The sequence below is a fragment of the Hemiscyllium ocellatum genome, chromosome 47 (genome assembly GCF_020745735.1).
Source record: "Hemiscyllium ocellatum isolate sHemOce1 chromosome 47, sHemOce1.pat.X.cur, whole genome shotgun sequence".
Taxonomy (NCBI): Eukaryota; Metazoa; Chordata; class Chondrichthyes; order Orectolobiformes; family Hemiscylliidae; genus Hemiscyllium; species Hemiscyllium ocellatum.
The window spans coordinates 3,180,462-3,200,000 of NC_083447.1; the positions used below are offsets into that span (position 1 = coordinate 3,180,462).

The 19,539-nt window shown below is 51.4% G+C and overlaps 1 protein-coding gene across 1 annotated transcript in view; it reads left to right on the forward strand.

Annotated features, from left to right (window-relative positions):
• plekhg2 (pleckstrin homology domain containing, family G (with RhoGef domain) member 2) overlaps positions 1–19,539 on the forward strand; it is a 132,494-nt gene that overhangs the window by 62,801 nt on the left and 50,154 nt on the right. The window contains exon 4 of the mRNA XM_060856007.1: positions 8,086–8,152. Coding sequence (XP_060711990.1) covers positions 8,086–8,152 — 67 coding nt within the window. The remainder of the gene's footprint in view (positions 1–8,085; positions 8,153–19,539) is intronic.

The window sequence follows — 19,539 nt, forward strand, 5'->3', positions numbered from 1 at the left end:
ATTGCCAAAGCAGACCGGATTATAGATGGCTCTCAAAATGAAGGATTGGTGAATTGTCGACTTACTGCAATTATTAAGGGTTATGGTGCACTGTCGGAGGGTCAGTGCTGAGGGAGTGCCGCACTGTCGGAGGGTCAGTGCTGAGGGAATACCGCACTGTCGGAGGGTCAGTGCTGAGGGAGTGCCGCACTGTCGGAGGGTCAGTGCTGAGGGAATGCCGCACTGTTGGAGGGTCAATGCTGAGGGAGTGCCGCACTGTCGGAGGGTCAGTGCTGAGGGAGTGTGCACTGTCAGAGGGTCAGTGCTGAGGGAATGCCGCACTGTCGGAGGGTCAGTGCTGAGGGAGTGCTGTACTGTCAGAGGGTCAGTGCTGAGGGAGTGCCACACTGTCAGAGGGTCAGTGCTGAGGGAGTGCCGCACTGTCGGAGGGTCAGTGCTGAGGGAGTGGGCACTGTCGGAGGGTCAGTGCTGAGGGAGCGCTGCACTGTCGGAGGGTCAGTGCTGAGGGAGTGCCGCACTGTCGGAGGGTCAGTGCTGAGGGAGTGCTGCACTGTCAGAGGGTCAGTGCTGAGGGAATGCCGCACTGTCGGAGGGTCAGTGCTGAGGGAGTGCCGCACTGTCGGAGGGTCAGTGCTGAGGGAGTGTGCACTGTCAGAGGGTCAGTGCTGAGGGAATGCCGCACTGTCGGAGGGTCAGTGCTGAGGGAGTGCTGTACTGTCGGAGGGTCAGTGCTGAGGGAGTGCCGCACTGTCAGAGGGTCAGTGCTGAGGGAGTGCCGCACTGTCGGAGGGTCAGTGCTGAGGGAGTGGGCACTGTCGGAGGGTCAGTGCTGAGGGAGTGGGCACTGTCAGAGTGTCAGTGCTGAGGGAGTGCTGCATTGTCAGAGGGTCAGTGCTGAGGGAATGCCGCACTGTCGGAGGGTCAGTGCTGAGGGAGTGCCGCACTGTCGGAGGGTCAGTGCTGAGGGAGTGCCGCACTGTCGGAGGGTCAGTGCTGAGGGAGTGGGCACTGTCGGAGGGTCAGTGCTGAGGAGTGGGCACTGTCGGAGGGTCAGTGCTGAGGGAGTGCCGCACTGTCGGAGGGTCAGTGCTGAGGGAGTGCTGCACTGTCGGAGGGTCAGTGCTGAGGGAGTGCTGCACTGAAGTAGCCTGTGTTGAACATGAAGAGTGTGTTTGGAGGTTGCTGGAGCTGTGTCACTGACAGAGGAAGAATGACAACATGAACATTGTGGGTGCTCCTGACCACGGACAACCCAGTAAATGGTTGTGTGTTAAATTGAGGGAGGAGCGTTGGGTTATGGTCGGTCATTCTAACTGTGGCCTCAAATATAAAAACATTTCTGAGGGCTCATGACCTGGAACATCAGGCATGGCAGTGACAGGGCTACCATCCAGAGAGACTGGCTCATTATTCACCGTGTTCGATAAACCACCACCATTCCCCCCTCCCAGTCTGGTGGGAAACACATTCTTTCTATTCCAAGCATTCCAACTGAATCCCGAGCAGCTCCTGACAGGAGAGCCTGTAAATGATCCCAGACTGGAGACACCCATCTGTTTGATATCATTGCCAAAGGTAATTCAGCGGGAATGCTTGGATTCGCTCTGTACTGATGGATTTTGCTTGGTGCGTTTAATTTCAGAAAGGGAGATAAAATCTTAAACCCCCTTAAATATTAACAAAAGGGAAAAACAAACCCCCTTTGGAAATGAGAAAATATATCCTGGAATTTCAGCTCAGTGCAGCAGGGTCACTACAGAGACAGAAAAGTGCGTTTCTGGATCAGTGGTGCTGGAAGAGCACAGCAGTTCAGGCAGCATCCAACAAGCAGCGAAATCGACGTTTCGGGCAAAAGCCCTTCGTCAGGAATAAAGGCAGTGAGCCTGAAGGGTGGAGAGATAAGCTAGAGGAGGGTGGGGTGGGGAGAGAGTAGCTGAAAATGTGTTGCTGGTTAAAGCACAGCAGGTTAGGCAGCATCTCAGGAATAGGGAATTCCCAATCCTGAGATGCTGCCTAACCTGCTGTGCTTTAACCAGCAACACATTTTCAGCTGTGGTCTCCAGCATCTGCAGACCTCACTTTTAACCTGTGGGGAGAGAGTAGCATAGAGTACAATGGGTGAGTGGGGGAGGGGATGAAGGTGATAGGTCAGGGAGGAGAGGGTGGAGTGGATAGATGTAAAAAATGAGGTCTGCAGATGCTGGAGATCACAGCTGCAAATGTGTTGCTGGTCAAAGCACAGCAGGTTAGGCAGCATCTCAGGAATAGAGAATTCAACGTTTCGAGCATAAGCCTTCCTGATGAAGGGCTTATGCTCGAAACGTTGAATTCTCTATTCCTGAGATGCTGCCTAACCTGCTGTGCTTTGACCAGCAACACATTTGCTTGCTGGAGTGGATAGATGGGAAAGGAGACAGGTAGGTCGGACAAGTCCGGACAAGTCGTGCGATGTCAGTGCTAACGCCTTGAAAGATGAATGTTCCCGAGGCGTCCTGAAGAGGTCCAACAGCGGTCTCCCCTGGTCCTCAGGCCAATGATCCTGATTGTCTGCCTGGCGCCTCATTTCTGTTCGTGGCATCTTGCTGTGCGTGGACTGACATTTCTGACATTACTGGAGAGGCTGCCAGTCACCAGCTTTCCCCTGCACAGAGCCAAGGGAGGAGGGGGTGGGTGGGGAGGAGGAGGGGGGGAGTATTTCCTGGTCATGACTGATCAGGGCTGTGATTAGATTAGATTAGACTTACAGTGTGGAAACAGGCCCTTCGGCCCAACAAGTCCACACCGACCCGCCGAAGCGAAACCCACCCATACCCCTACATTTACCCCTTACCTAACACTACGGGCAATTTAGCATGGCCAATTCACCTGACCCGCACATCTTTGGACTGTGGGAGGAAACCGGAGCACCCGGAGGAAACCCACGCAGACACGGGGAGAACGTGCAAACTCCACACAGTCAGTCACCTGAGTCGGGAATTGAACCCGGGTCTCAGGTGCTGTGAGGCAGCAGTGCTAACCACTGTGCCACCGTGCGTGTCCAGGAGAAATCTCCTGACTGTGAGAATGTTTCTGATATCCCTAATCTCAGGGTGGGGGCTGAGCGGGTCAGGGCGAACAGACTGGGGGCAGCGAAGGGTCTTCAGTCTCTGAGTACCTTGTAGGGTTCAGTCGTGGCTGCAAGAGCTGTCCTCATAGATTTATTAAGGGGAAATCTTGTGGTGGAGTGGAAGTGTCACTACCTCTAAATAGGGAGTCCAGGTTGCTCCTGAGGTGTATCCGAATATTTCTGAACAGGTTGGTTGGAAAACATGGTCGAACTTTCCATTGGTATTGTTTTGAACTGTCCCAATGAGAGGATGATGAAGATTGTTGTCAAAATATGCTTTTTTCCGGCAATGCTGCAGAATCGAGGAATATGGCACAGGTTTTTTTTATTCATTCCTGGGATCTGGGTGTCGTTGGCTGGGCCCAGCATTTATTGCCTGTCCCTAGTTGCCCCCTTGAGAAGGTGGGGGTGAGCTGTCTTCCTGACCCGCTGCAGTCCATGTGCTGTGGGTTGACCCACAGTGCCCTTAGGGAGGGAATTCCAGGATTCTGACCCAGCCACACTGAAGGAACAGCGATATATTTCCAAGTCAGGATGGGGATTGGAAGGGAACTTTTAGGGGGTGGTGTTCCCATGCATCTGCCGCCCTTGTCCTTCTAGATGGAAGTGGTTGTGGGTTTGGAAGGTGCTGTCTGAGGATCTGTGGTGAATTTCTGCAGTACATTTTGTAGATGGGAGTTGGTTAGCTCAGTTGGTTGATTGGCTGGTGAGAGATGCCAATGGTGTGGGTTCAATCCCTGCATTGGCTGATGTTACTGTAAAGGACTCTCCTTCTCACCCACTCTCTTTGCCTGAGGTACGGTGACCCTCAGATTCATCCATCACCAATTCATCTCTCTCTCTCTTTCTAACGAGAGAACAGACCGATGCAAAGGGGAGTTTACCTTTATTTTGTTATATTTTCCTTTATTTTGGGATGAACAGAACTTCTGACACTCCTTTTGTTACCCCCACACTCCCGCCTAACTGCGGTAGTGCTTATTTTATTCCCCAGCATCCATGTTGTGTGTGTGCAGGTGTGAGACACAGTGAGAGACACAAGGTGCACAAATCTTTATTCAGTTTCCACCACCAGGAAGAAAGGAAAACACCCGAGTGGCCAGTGACAAGCAGTGTCCTTCACATCAAAGGGCAATGCTGTGTTATCAAACAGTGAAGGGGAGGGCAGGGACTAAATCAAAATAGAGTTGGAGGGAGAAATGATGCACTCCACTCCCTGCGGCGCCCACCTCTCCCTGAACAACTCCAGGGTGTTGGTGGACTCCGCGTGCTCCTTCTCCAAGGACACCCGGGCTCTAACATAACCGCGGAAGAGGGGCAGGCAGTCGGCCCTAACGACCCCCTCCACGGCCCACTGCCTGGACCTGTTTATGGCCAGTTTGGCCCCAGGCCCAGGAGCAGACCCACGAGGAGGTCTTCAGACCTGCCCTCCCTCCTCCGCACCGGGTGCCCGAAGATCAGGAGCGTGGGACTGAAGTGCAACCAAAAGCAGAGGAGGTGGTTTTTGAGGAAATCAAAGAGGGAGTGCAAACGCCCACACCCAACATACACATGGTTCACGGACTCCACAGCGCCACAGGGCTGGGAGTCCGTGAACCACCACAATCTGCGGTTGCAGGGGACTGCTGCGTGCAGCACCCTCCACCCCAGATCCCCGAGAGAAAGGGGGAGGACTCCCGCGTAGAGAGCCCTCCACTAGGTATCCCCACCGCCCGGTGGCAAATGGGAGTTTACCTTATTACACTGCTGCTCCGGAGTGACTGATTGGATATTAGTGGTCATGCATTTGGGAAGTTCCTGCTGTATCAAACACTTCGATTAGATTCTCTACAGTGTGGAAACAGGCCCTTCGGCCCAACATGTCCACACCAACCCTCTAAAGAGTAACCCACCCAGACCCAACACCCTCTGACTAATGCACCTAACACTATGGACAATTTGGCACGGCCAGTTCACCCTAACCTGCACATCTTTGGACTGTGGGAGGAAACCAGAGCACCCGGAGGAAACCCACGCAGACACAGGGAGAACGTGCAAACTCCACACAGTCAGTTGCCCGAGTCTGGAATCGAACCTGGGTCCCTGGTGCTGTGCTAACCACCTTGCCACTGTGCCGTCAGTATTTCTGGAATTGTAAAGATTTGTATCAGCTTACCTCAGCCTTCGACTTGCTAGACAAAGGCACCTCAACCTGAGCCGTTTCTCTTGGTAGGTTTCTCCCTCCCTGTTCTCGTGACAATCTTTGTAAATCTTTTCTTTTTAGTATCTCCCCTCCCCTCTTCATGTGGAGACCAGAGGGATGTGTGGTGTGCTGGGAGTACGGTCTAACCAGCCTCACTCCCCGTCTCGCTCGCGCCCCCTGCTCTGCCCAGGACGGTAAGAAACGACAGAGAGCTGTGAACACAGCCCAGTCCATCGCACAAACCAACCTCCCGTCTACTGGCTCCATCTACACTTCCCACTGTCTCGGGAAAGGAACCGACATCATCAATGACCCCTCCCACCCCGGTTATAATCTCTCCCACCCTCTTCCACTGGGCAGAGGATACAAAAGCTCAAACACACGGGCTGACAGATTCCCTGCTGTTGTTATTCTGCTGGATGGAGTTCTCATATTTCAAATCTAATGCTGATCTCGCTCTCTGTGCGTCTTTCTACATTGTATTCCTCACTCTGTTCAATCACCCGAATGCACTTTGTACAGTATGATCTGCACGCAAAACAAAACGTTTCACTGTAGCTAGGTACATTTCACAATAATAAGTTAGGATGAAAGGAAAGGCTGGTAGATGTAGGGAGTGCTGGACGATGAGAGAAATTGAGGAGAAAATGAGGACTGCAGCTGCTGGAGATCAGAGCTGAAAATGTGTTGCTGGAAAAGCGCAGCAGGTCAGGCAGCATCCAAGGAACAGGAGATTCGACGTTTCGGGCATGAGCCCTTCTTCAGCAAATTAAGGGCTTGGTTAAGAAAAAGAAGGAAGCATATGTCAGGTATAGACAGGAGAGATCGAGTGAATCCTTAGAAGAGTATAAAGGAAGTAGGAGTATACTTCAGAGGGAAATCAGGAGGGCAAAAAGGGGGCATGAGGTAGCTTTGGCAAATAGAATCAAGGAGAATCAAAAGGGTTTTTACAAATACATTAAGGACAAAAGGGTAACTAGGGAGAGAATAGGGCCTCTCAAAGATCAGCAAGGCGGCCTTTGTGTGGAGCCGCAGGAGATGAGAGAGACACTAAATGAATATTTTGCATCAGTATTTACTGTGGAAAAGGACATGGAAGGTATAGACTGTAGGGAAATAGATGGTGACACCTTGAAAAATGTCCAGATTACAGAGGAGGAAGGGCTGGATGTCTTGAAATGGGTAAAGGTGGATAAATCCCCAGGACCTGATCAGGTGTACCCGAGAACTCTGTGGGAAGCTAGAGAAGTGATTGCTGAGCCTCTTGCTGAGATATTTGTACCATCAATAGTCATAGGTGAGGTGCCAGAAGACTGGAGGTTGGCTAACATGGTGCCACTGTTTAAGAAGGGCAGTAAAGACAAGCCAGGGAACTATAGACTGGTGAGCCTGACCTCTGTGGTGGGCAAATTGTTGGAGAGAATCCTGAGGGACAGGATGTACATGTATTTGGAAAGGCAAGGACTGATTCGGGATAGTCAACATGGCTTTGTGCGTGGGAAATCATATCTCACAAACTTGATTGAGTTTTTTGAAGAAGTAACTAAGAAGATTGATGAGGGCAGAGCAGTAGATGTGATCTATATGGACTTTAGTAAGACGTTCAACAAGGTTCCCCATGGGAGACTGATTAGCAAGGTTAGATCTCATGGAATACAGGGAGAACTAGCCATTTGGATACAGAATTGACTCAAAGGTAGAAGACAGAGGGTGGTGGTGGAGGGTTGTTTTTCAGACTGGAGGCCTGTGACCAGTGGAGTGCCACAAGGATCGGTGCTGGGTCCAGTACTCTTTGTCATTTACATAAATGATTTGGATGTGAGCATAAGAGGTACAGTTAGTAAGTTTGCAGATGACACCAAAAATTGGAGGTGTAGTGGACAGCAAAGAGGATTACCTCCGATTACAACAGGATCTGGACCAGATGGGCCAATGGGCTGATAAGTGGCAGATGGAGTTTAATTCAGATAAATGCAAGATGCTGCATTTTGGGAAAGCAAATCTTAGCAGGATTTATACACTTAATGGTAAGGTCCTGGGGAGTGTTGCTGAACAAAGAGACCTTGGAGTGCAGGTTCATAGCTCCTTGAAAGTGGAGTCGCAGGTAGATAGGATAGTGAAGAAGGCGTTTGGTACGCTTTCCTTTATTGGTCAGAGTACTGAGTACAGGAGTTGGGAGGTCATGTTGCAGCTGTACAGGACATTGGTGGCTACTGTTGGTGCAATTCTGGTCTCCTTCCTATTGGAAAGATGTTGTGAAACTTGAAAGGGTTCAGAAAAGATTTACAAGGATGTTGCCAGGGTTGGAGGATTTGAGCTACAGGGAGAGGCTGAACAGGCTGGGGCTGTTTTCCCTGGAGCAACAGAGGCTGAGGGATGAACTTATAGAGGTTTATAAAATGATGAGGGGCATGGATAGGATAAATAGGCAAGGTCTTTTCCCTGGGGTGTGCGAGTCCACAACTAGAGGGCATAGGTTAAGGGTGAGAGGGGAAAGATATAAAACAGACCTAAGGGACAACTTTTTCACACAGAGAGTGGTACGTGTATGGAATGAGCTGCCAGAGGAAGTGGTGGAGGCTGATACAATTACAACATTTAAGAGGCATTTGGATGGGTATATGAATAGGAAGGGTTTGGAGGGATATGGGCCAGGTGCTGGCAGGTGGGTCTAGATTAATTTGGGATATCTGGTCGGCATGGACGGGTTGGACCGAAGGGTCTGTTTCCATGCTGTACAGCGCTATGACTCTCTGAATCCTGCACAAAGATCTAACCATGTGATTTCTTCTGGCAGTGAGCTGCTGGTGGATCTGGAGACCTGTAAAGACGCTGTTGAGGTAGCGGAATGTTTCGTCGAGCGGGTGAGAGTCTTTGTTATTTCACTGTGGACCATTCAGTGTGTTAATGGAATTGTCAGACATTAGTCTGTACCCGCTGACACGATCGCAGTAACCCCAGCGTTTCCCAATCTGACCCTGTTTTACCCCTATTGCTGTAACCCCCGTATTTCCCAATCTGACCCTGTTTGACCCCGATCGCTGTAACCCCAGTATTCCCCAATCTGACCCTGTTTTACCCCGAATACTGTAACCCCAGTATTTCCCAATCTGACCCTGTTTTACCCCGATCCCTGTAACCCCAGTATTTCCCAATCTGACCCTGTTTTACCCTGATCGCTGTAACCCCAGTATTCCCCAATCTGACCCTGTTTTACCCCGATCCCTGTAACCCCAGTATTCCCCAATCTGACCCTGTTTTACCCTGATCGCTGTAACCCCAGTATTTCCCAATCTGACCCTGTTTTACCCCTGTTGCTGTAACCCCAGTATTACCCAATCTGACCCTGTTTTACCCCTATTGCTGTAACCCCAGTATTTCCCAATCTGACCCTGTTTTACCCCTATTGCTGTAACCCCAGCCTTTCTCAATCTGACCCTGTTTTAACACTCTAATGTTTCTGTGACCCTGGATGTCAACGAAAATCAGACAGCAGCCTGGGATCACTGTGCGCACAATGATTAAAGTCGAATGTTTTTGGTCTGCGTATAATTTGTGATTGAACTCCTGTGTTGCTCTCCTGAGCAGTGATGGCGAGTGATATTCCTGCTGAGCTGTTTAGGTTATGATCCTGGGAGCCTGGGTTCGAATCCTCCCACTGCAGACGCTGGACTTTAAATTTGATAAAGGTCTGGAAATAAGTGTCTAATGATGACCATGACTCCATTGTCGACTGTTGGATCAACCCGTCTGGGTCACCAATGTCCTTTAGAGAAGGAAACTGCCATCCTTACCTGGTCTGGCCTACACGTGACTCCAGACCCACAGCAATGGGGTCGACTCTTAACTGCCCCCTGGGTAATTAGGGATGGGGTAATAAATGCTGGGCCTTCTAGAGACACCCACATTGTGTGAATGCAGAAGGAAAACAATCCCAGTCTCCCTCCCCTCGGAGAATCTTTTCCAGTGGGAGCTGTAACCTGAAGGTCAGAGAAAGGAATCTAACCCTTCATGCAAAAATGCAGAGGGTCCCTCACAGCGTCTGGGGCCCGGGTTCGAGTCCAGCCTGGGGAGACTGTCCGTGTGGAGTTTGCACATTCTCTTTGTATTTGCGTGGGGGTGCTCTGGTTTCCTCCCACAGTCCAAACGATGTGCAGGTCCGGGTGGATTGGCCATGGGAAATTGCCCCATCGTGTTCAGGGATATGTAAGGTAGGTGCATTAGTCAGGAGTAAATGTAGACAAATGGGTCTAAGTGGGATGCTTTTTAGAGGGTCAGTGTGAACTTGTTGGGCTGAAGGGCCTGTTTCCACACTGTAAGGGATTCTAAGTATATGTATGTACTAGATATCATGTGATGCGGCGTCATATGATCAGCTGTCACATGAGCACACCCAGGGGTGAGACGTGGCAGGGACATTTGAGCCACCCCAATGCCAGGCAATGACCATCTCCAACAGGACAGTATCTAACCATCAAGGGTCTGTTTCTGTGCTGTACATCTCTGACTGTACGACTCCAAATCCAATCCAATGAGATGGATTCTTAACCCAACCGCCGGGCAATTAGGGATGGGCATTAAATGTTGACCCACTATCAGCTAGTGACAGCTCCATAGGTCAATAGCTGCACTCCCTCAGCACTGACCCTCCGACAGTGCCCACTCCCTCAGCACTGACCCTCCGACAGTGCACACTCCCTCAGCCCTGACCCTCCGACAGTGCAGCATTCCCTCAGCACTGACCCTCTGACAGTGCCCACTCCCTCAGCACTGTCCCTCCGACAGTGTGGCACTCCCTCAGCACTGACCCTCTGACAGTGCGGCACTCCCTCAGCACTGACCCTCTGACAATGCAGCACTCCCTCAGCACTGACACTCTGACAGTGCCCACTCCCTCAGCACTGACCCACTGACCCTCCGACAGTGCCCACTCCCTCAGCACTGACCTTCTGACAGTGTGGCACTCCCTCAGCACTGACCCTCTGACAGTGCGGAACTCCCTCAGCACTGACCCTCTGACAGTGCCCACTCCCTCAGCACTGACCGTCCAACAGTGCGGTGCTCCCTGAGTATTGTTGTATTCCAGTCTCTGAAGTGGAACCTATCCCAAACCTCGTTTCCCTCTGGTCTGAGATTGGGTGCCCAAAATGGTGTTACTGCAGTGAGACAGTATGAGTGTGAGTGTGTGAGAGTGTGTGAGAGAGTGTGAGTGTGAGAGTGTGTGAGTGTGAGTGAGTTTGTGACTCTAACAAGTTGGGCAGTTTCTCGAATCATCACGATCTCGGGAATTCATTCCCTAAGGCAGAAACTCACTGGGACATTCACCTCCTGCACAAAGTTCACCAAAACCAGCCCCACATTCCACCGCCTCCTGTCTGCCAGTGATGGTATTGTTGCTGGATGATTTATCCAGAGAACCCCAGTCATGTTCTGGATCCTGGGTCTGATGCAAGGAGGTCGAATTTGAATACAGTTTTTACAAAAAAAATCTGATGTTGGGTATGATGGTGACTTTGGGTCACTCATATTCTGTTGGGAGATTCAACAGCCATCCTTAGCCAGCCTGGCCTCCATGTGACTCCAGGTACAGTTGGCCCTGAGCTGCCCCGTGGCAAATTAGCAATGGGTATCAAAGTGTGGTCCCTTAATAAATAACAAAAATAATTAGCTGCTTTGCCCCTTGCCACCCCTCTCCAGGTCTGGCTCACCCATTCCCCATTCCCCTATCACTGGCGTTCCTCATTCACTTCTCCAGATGCTGTAGTTACTTATTCTCTCGGATTCTGACTGAGCATCGAATCTAAAAGCCAATTTTCCAAGGAGATTAGGGTGTAGGTTTGCTCACTGAGCTGTAGGTTTGATATCCAGACGTATCATTCCCTAACTAGGTAACATCATCAGTGGTGACCTCCAAGTGAAGCGAAGCTGTTGTCTCCTGCTTTCTATTTATATCTTTCTCCTGGATGGGGTTCCTGGGGTTGTGGTGATGTCATTTCCTGTTCGTTTTCTGAGGGGTTGATAGATGGCATCTAGCTCTATGTGTTTGTTTATGGCGTTGTGGTTGGAGTATCAGGCCTCTAGGAATTCTCTGGCATGTCTTTGCTTAGCCTGTCCCAGGATAGATGTGTTATCCCAGTCGAAATGGTGGCTTTTTTCCTCCGTGTGTAGGGCTACGAGGGAGAGAGGGGGGTCGTGTCTTTTTGTGGCTAGCTGGTGTTCATGTATCCTGGTGGGTAACTTTCTTCCTGTTTGTCCTACGTAGTGTCTGTGGCAGTCCTTGCATGGAATTTTGTAGATGATGTTGGTTTTGTCCATGGGATGTACTGGGTCTTTTAAGTAACTTCCAAGGAGTTATTTAAGGCACTGTATTAAACTCCTTGACAACATTTTTTGAGAGAGAGCTTGTCCTGCAGTAATTAGACTCAGAGTTTCAGGATCCAGATGTTATAATCCAGCCCACATTTCCTCTCATGGTTTGCCATGTTACAATTCCAGTGTGACCCAGGGTGAACTTGGAGCACTCTCTCCAGGGAAGTGGAGTTTTCTCAGGAGCAGCGAGGACTGCAGTTACACACACATTCACACTCTCTCACACACTCTCTCACACTCACACACTCACACATACTCACACTCACACACTCACACACTCACACACACACACTCACTCTCACTCACACTCACATGCTCTCTCACACACACACACACACTCATACTCACACACACATTCTCTCACACACTCACACTCACATGCTCTCTCTCACACACACACTCACACACTTATACTCTCACACACTGTCACACACATGCTCTGTCACACACACACACACCCTCACACACACACCCACTCACAAACACACACACACACTCACTCACATTCACAAAAACACACTCACAAACAAACACACACACTCACACTCACACTCACAAACACACTCACACACTCACCAAGCCCACTGTGATGATGTGTCATAGCTCACAGTGAACCTTCAGTTCGAGGTCACTCTGTAACGATTCAACAAGGAGTTTTTGCTCCTGGGTCTGCCTGAACTACTTCCTGTCTCTGTGAGGGGCCAGTGTTGGACTGGGGTGGACAAAGTTAAAACTCACACCACACCAGGTTATAGCCCAACAGGTTTATTTGGAAGCACTAGCTTTCGGAGCGACGCTCCTTCATCAGGTGGTTGTGAAGAATAAGGTTGTAAGATACAAAATTTATAGCAGCAGAATTGCAGTGTCATGGACTGTAATATTAAACACATTTAGCTGAAGTGTTTATCTTTTAGAATGACCACGTTAGTCTCAGTCCCTTGATATGTAAATCCCAGAACTTTTGTAAAGTTACATCCTCAAGATAGCACCTAATGTTAAAAGCTATCTCAGCTCCAGTAATACCGTGAAGGTGTGAGGTTAAAGTCTGCCTGTGCCCCAGAGTTAGGTCAGACTGATTCTGTTTCTAAAGTGGGATTTACAGAACCTTACATCAATTTATGCAGTTTTTGAGCAAATACAAATTCAACCCTCAAATGTGTGTGTGCTGTGTGTGTGTGTGTGTGTGTGTGTGTGTATAGTATAATGGGGTCCCCTGTAGTGTGACATGACCCCAAGGTCCCAGCTGAGGCCACCCCCATGGGGAGTGAACTTGGCTATCAGCCTCTACTCGGCCACTCTGTTGTTGCCTGTCCCGAAGTCCACCTTGGAGGATGGTCACCCGAAGGTCTGAGGCCACCTGTCCCTAACGGCTGAAGTGTTCTCCAACTGAGAGGGACCAACCCTGCCTGGTGATTGTTGTGCACACTACAGCCTGACCTAACACTGGGACACAGACAGACTTTCACCTCACACCTTCAATGCATTACCTGAGCTGAGATGGCACCTATTGTGAAAAGCTATCTTAAGAATGTAACTTTAAAAAGCTCTGGGACTTACATATCAACGGACTGAAACTAATATGGTCATTCTAAACAATGAAAGGTGTAAGCTAAATGTGTTTAATATTACATTCCATGACACTGCAATTCTGTTGCTATAAATTCTGTGTCTTATAATCCTGCTCCACACCCACCTGATGAAGGAGCGTCGCTCCGAAAGCTAGTGCTTCCAAATAAACCTGTCGGACTATAACCTGGTGTTGTGGATTTTTTAACTTTGACCTATCCTTTTGTGTTTGACTCTCTCTTTCTTTGTCTGTCTGTCTCCTCCTTTCAGTTTAGCTGCCTCTTTCTCTCTAACTCCTGCATCAATTTGGGGGTGGCACGCTGGCTGAGTGGTTAGCACTGCTGCCTCTCAGCACCAAGGGCCTGGGTTCAATCCCAGCCTCAGGCCACAGTCTGTGTGGAGTTTGCATGTTCCCCCTGTGTCTGCGTGGGCTTCCTCCCACAGTCTGAAGGTGAGGGTGGATTGGCCATGGGAAAATGCCCCATAGTGTTCAGGGATGTGTGTGTGTGCACATCAGGGATGTGCAGGCTAGGTGGATTAGGTAGGTAGGGCAATGGGTCTGGGTTGGTTACTTTTGGAGGGTTGGTGTGAGCTTTTTGGGCCGAATGGCCTGTTTTCACACTGTAAGGGTTTTATGACCCATTGTTTTCTTACTCCCTCTCTGCATTTCTTTTCATTTCTCTCTCTGTGCCTCTATTGTTCCTTTCTCTCTACACCTTTCTTTCACCATCCCCCTCTCTCTACATTTTTCTTTGTCTCTCCATCTTTCTTTCTCTCCCTCCATCTCCCTCCTTCTCCGTCATTCCCTCTCTCCATCTTTATCAGTTTCTCTCTCTCCCTCCATCTATCTCTATCACTCACTCTCTCCCTCCAACTCTCTCTCCCTCTCTGTCCATCTCCAACTCTCTCCCTCCATCTCTCCCCTTCCCCCCTTTCCCTCCATCTCTCTCTTTCTCTCCCTCTTCCTCCATCTCTCTCTCTCTTCATCTCTCTCTCTCTTTTCATCTCTCTCTATCTCTCCATTTCTATCTCTCCCTCCATCTATCTCTACCACTCACTCTCTCCCTCCAACTCTCTCTTCTCTCTCCCACCCTCCATCTCTCTCTCCCACCTCCATTTCTTTCCCTCTCTCTTCCTCTCTCTCCTACCCTCCATCTCTATCACTCTCTCTCCTACCCTCCATCTCTATCACTCTCTCCCTCTCTCTCCCACCTTCCATCTCTCTCCCACCTCCATCTCTATCACTCTCTCTCCCACCCTCCATCTCTATCACTCTCTCTCCCTCTCTCTCCCACCCTCCATCTCTATCACTCTCTCTCCCTCTCTCTCCCACCCTCCATCTCTCTCACTCTCTCTCCCACCCTCCATCTCTCTCACTCTCTCTCCCTCTCTCTCCCCCACACTCCATCTCTCTCCCTCTCTCTCGCACCCTCCATCTCTCTCCCACCCTCCATCTCTATCACTCTCTCTCTCTCTCTCTCCCACCCTCCATCTCTATCACTGTCTCCCTCTCTCTCCCACCCTCCATCTCTCTCCCTCTCTCTCCCACCCTCCATCTCTCTCCCTCTCTCTCCCACCCTCCATCTCTCTCCCTCTCTCTCCCACCCTCCATCTCTCTCTCCCACCCTCCATCTCTATCACTCTCTCCCTCTCTCTCCCACCCTCCATCTCTATCACTCTCTCTTCCTCTCTCTCCCACCCTCCATCTCTATCACTCTCTCTCCCTCTCTCTCCCACCCTCCATCTCTATCACTCTCTCTCCCTCTCTCTCTCTCCCAACCTCCATCTCTATCATTCTCTCTCCCTCTCTCTCCCACCCTCCATCTCTATCACTCTCTCTCCCTCTCTCTCCCACCCTCTATCTCTATCACTCTCTCTCCCTCTCTATCCCACCCTCCATCTCTCTCCCACCCTCCATCTCTATCACTCTCTCTCCCTCTCTCTCCCACCCTCCATCTCTATCACTCTCTCTCCCTCTCTCTCCCACCCTCCATCTCTATCACTCTCTCTCCCTCTCTCTCCCACCCTCTATCTCTATCACTCTCTCTCCCTCTCTATCCCACCCTCCATCTCTCTCCCACCCTCCATCTCTATCACTCTCTCTCCCTCTCTCTCCCACCCTCCATCTCTATCACTCTCTCTCCCTCTCTCTCCCACCTCCATCTCTATCACTCTCTCTCCCTCTCTCTCCCACCCTCCATCTCTCTCTCCCACCTCCATCTCTATAACTCTCTCTCCCTTTCTCTCCCACCCTCCATCTCTATCACTCTCTCTCCCTCTCTCCCCCACCCTCCATCTCTCTCCCTCTCTCTCCCACCCTCTATCTCTATCACTCTCTCTCTCCCACCCTCCATCTCTATCACTCTCTCTCCCTCTCTCTCCCACCCTCCATCTCTATCACTCTCTCTCCCTCTCTCTCCATCTCTATCACTCTCTCTCCCTCTCTCTCCCACCCTCCATCTCTATCACTCTCTCTCCCTCTCTCTCCCACCCTCTATCTCTATCACTCTCTCTCCCTCTCTCTCCCACCCTCCATCTCTATCACTCTCTCTCCCTCTCTCTCCCACCTCCATCTCTATCACTCTCTCTCCCTCTCTCTCCCACTCTCCATCTCTCTCTCCCACCTCCATCTCTATCACTCTCTCTCCCTTTCTCTCCCACCCTCCATCTCTATCACTCTCTCTCCCCCACCCTCCATCTCTATCACTCTCTCTCCCTCTCTCCCCCACCCTCCATCTCTCTCACTCTCTCTCCCACCCTCCATCTCTATCACTCTCTCTCCCCTCTCTCTCTCTCCCACCCTCCATCTCTCTCCCTCTCTCTCCCACCTTCCATCTCTATCACTCTCTCCCTCTCTCTCCCACCTTCCATCTCTCTCCCACCTCCATCTCTATCACTCTCTCTCCCACCCTCCATCTCTATCACTCTCTCTCCCTCTCTCTCCCACCCTCCATCTCTATCACTCTCTCTCCCTCTCTCCCCCACCCTCCATCTCTCTCACTCTCTCTCCCACCCTCCATCTCTATCACTCTCTCTCACTCTCTCTCCCACCCTCCATCTTTATCACTTTCTCTCCCTCTCTCTCTCCCACCCTCCATCTCTCTCCCTCTCTCTCCCACCTTCCATCTCTATCACTCTCTCCCTCTCTCTCCCACCTTCCATCTCTCTCCCACCTCCATCTCTATCACTCTCTCTCCCACCCTCCATCTCTATCACTCTCTCTCCCTCTCTCTCCCACCCTCCATCTCTATCACTCTCTCTCCCTCTCTCTCCCACCCTCCATCTCTCTCACTCTCTCTCCCACCCTCCATCTCTCTCACTCTCTCTCCCTCTCTCTCCCCCACACTCCATCTCTCTCCCTCTCTCTCCCACCCTCCATCTCTCTCCCTCTCTCTCCCACCCTCCATCTCTATCACTCTCTCTCTCTCTCTCTCTCCCACCCTCCATCTCTATCACTCTCTCCCTCTCTCTCCCACCCTCCATCTCTATCACTCTCTCTTCCTCTCTCTCCCACCCTCCATCTCTATCACTCTCTCTCCCTCTCTCTCCCACCCTCCATCTCTATCACTCTCTCTCTCCCACCCTCCATCTCTATCACTCTCTCTCCCTCTCTCTCCCACCCTCCATCTCTATCACTCTCTCTCTCCCACCTCCATCTCTATCATTCTCTCTCCCTCTCTCTCCCAACCTCCATCTCTATCACTCTCTCTCCCTCTCTCTCCCACCCTCCATCTCTATCACTCTCTCTCCCTCTCTCTCCCCACCCTCCATCTCTATCACTCTCTCTCCCTCTCTCTCCCACCCTCTATCTCTATCACTCTCTCTCCCTCTCTATCCCACCCTCCATCTCTCTCCCACCCTCCATCTCTATCACTCTCTCTCCCTCTCTCTCCCACCTCCATCTCTATCACTCTCTCTCCCTCTCTCTCCCACCCTCCATCTCTCTCTCCCACCTCCATCTCTATAACTCTCTCTCCCTTTCTCTCCCACCCTCCATCTCTATCACTCTCTCTCCCTCTCTCTCCCACCCTCCATCTCTATCACTCTCTCTCCCTCTCTCCCCCACCCTCCATCTCTCTCCCTCTCTCTCCCACCCTCCATCTCTATCACTCTCTCTCTCCCACCCTCCATCTCTATCACTCTCTCTCCCTCTCTCTCCCACCCTCCATCTCTATCACTCTCTCTCCCTCTCTCTCCCACCCTCCATCTCTATCACTCTCTCTCCCTCTCTCTCCCACCCTCTATCTCTATCACTCTCTCTCCCTCTCTCTCCCACCCTCCATCTCTATCACTCTCTCTCCCTCTCTCTCCCACCTCCATCTCTATCACTCTCTCTCCCTCTCTCTCCCACCCTCCATCTCTCTCTCCCACCTCCATCTCTATCACTCTCTCTCCCTTTCTCTCCCACCCTCCATCTCTATCACTCTCTCTCCCCACCCTCCATCTCTATCACTCTTTCTCCCTCTCTCCCCCACCCTCCATCTCTCTCACTCTCTCTCTCCCACCCTCCATCTCTATCACTCTCTCTCCCTCTCTCTCTCCCACCCTCCATCTCTCTCCCTCTCTCTCTCCCACCTTCCATCTCTATCACTCTCTCCCTCTCTCTCCCACCTTCCATCTCTCTCCCACCTCCATCTCTATCACTCTCTCTCCCACCCTCCATCTCTATCACTCTCTCTCCCTCTCTCTCCCACCCTCCATCTCTATCACTCTCTCTCCCTCTCTCCCCCACCCTCCATCTCTCTCACTCTCTCTCCCACCCTCCATCTCTATCACTCTCTCTCCCTCTCTCTCCCACCCTCCATCTTTATCACTCTCTCTCCCTCTCTCTCTCTCTCCCACCCTCCATCTCTCTCCCTCTCTCTCCCACCTTCCATCTCTATCACTCTCTCCCTCTCTCTCCCACCTTCCATCTCTCTCCCACCTCCATCTCTATCACTCTCTCTCCCACCCTCCATCTCTATCACTCTCTCTCCCTCTCTCTCCCACCCTCCATCTCTATCACTCTCTCTCCCTCTCTCTCCCACCCTCCATCTCTCTCACTCTCTCTCCCACCCTCCATCTCTCTCACTCTCTCTCCCTCTCTCTCCCCCACACTCCATCTCTCTCCCTCTCTCTCTCCACCCTCCATCTCTCTCCCTCTCTCTCCCACCCTCCATCTCTATCACTCTCTCTCTCTCTCTCTCTCCCACCCTCCATCTCTATCACTCTCTCTCCCTCTCTCTCTCCCACCCTCCATCTCTATCACTCTCTCTTCCTCTCTCTCCCACCCTCCATCTCTATCACTCTCTCTCCCTCTCTCTCTCCCACCCTCCATCTCTATCACTCTCTCTCTCCCACCCTCCATCTCTATCACTCTCTCTCCCTCTCTCTCCCAACCTCCATCTCTATCATTCTCTCTCCCTCTCTCTCCCACCCTCCATCTCTCTCTCCCACCTCCATCTCTATCATTCTCTCTCCCTCTCTCTCCCAACCTCCATCTCTATCATTCTCTCTCCCTCTCTCTCCCACCCTCCATCTCTATCACTCTCTCTCCTCTCTCTCTCCCACCCTCTATCTCTATCACTCTCTCTCCCTCTCTCCCCCACCCTCCATCTCTCTCCCTCTCTCTCCCACCCTCCATCTCTATCACTCTCTCTCCCCTCTCTCTCCCACCCTCCATTTCTATCACTCTCTCTCCCTCTCTCTCCCACCTTCCATCTCTCTCCCACCTCCATCTCTATCACTCTCTCTCCCTCTCTCTCCCACCCTCCATCTCTATCACTCTCTCTCCCTCTCTCTCCCACCCTCCATCTCTCTCACTCTCTCTCCCACCCTCCATCTCTCTCACTCTCTCTCCCTCTCTCTCCCCCACACTCCATCTCTCTCCCTCTCTCTCCCACCCTCCATCTCTCTCCCTCTCTCTCCCACCCTCCATCTCTATCACTCTCTCTCTCTCTCTCTCCCACCCTCCATCTCTATCACTCTCTCCCTCTCTCTCCCACCCTCCATCTCTATCATCACTGTCCCTCTCTCTCCCACCCTCCATCTCTCCCCCTCTCTCTCCCACCCTCCATCTCTATCACTGTCTCCCTCTCTCTCCCACCCTCCATCTCTCTCCCTCTCTCTCCCACCCTCCATCTCTATCACTCTCTCTCCCTCTCTCTCCCACCCTCCATCTCTATCACTCTCTCTCCCCCTCTATCCCACCCTCCCTCTCTCTCCCACCCTCCATCTCTATCACTGTCTCCCTCTCTCTCCCACCCTCCATCTCTATCATCACTGTCCCTCTCTCTCCCACCCTCCATCTCTCTCCCTCTCTCTCCCACCCTCCATC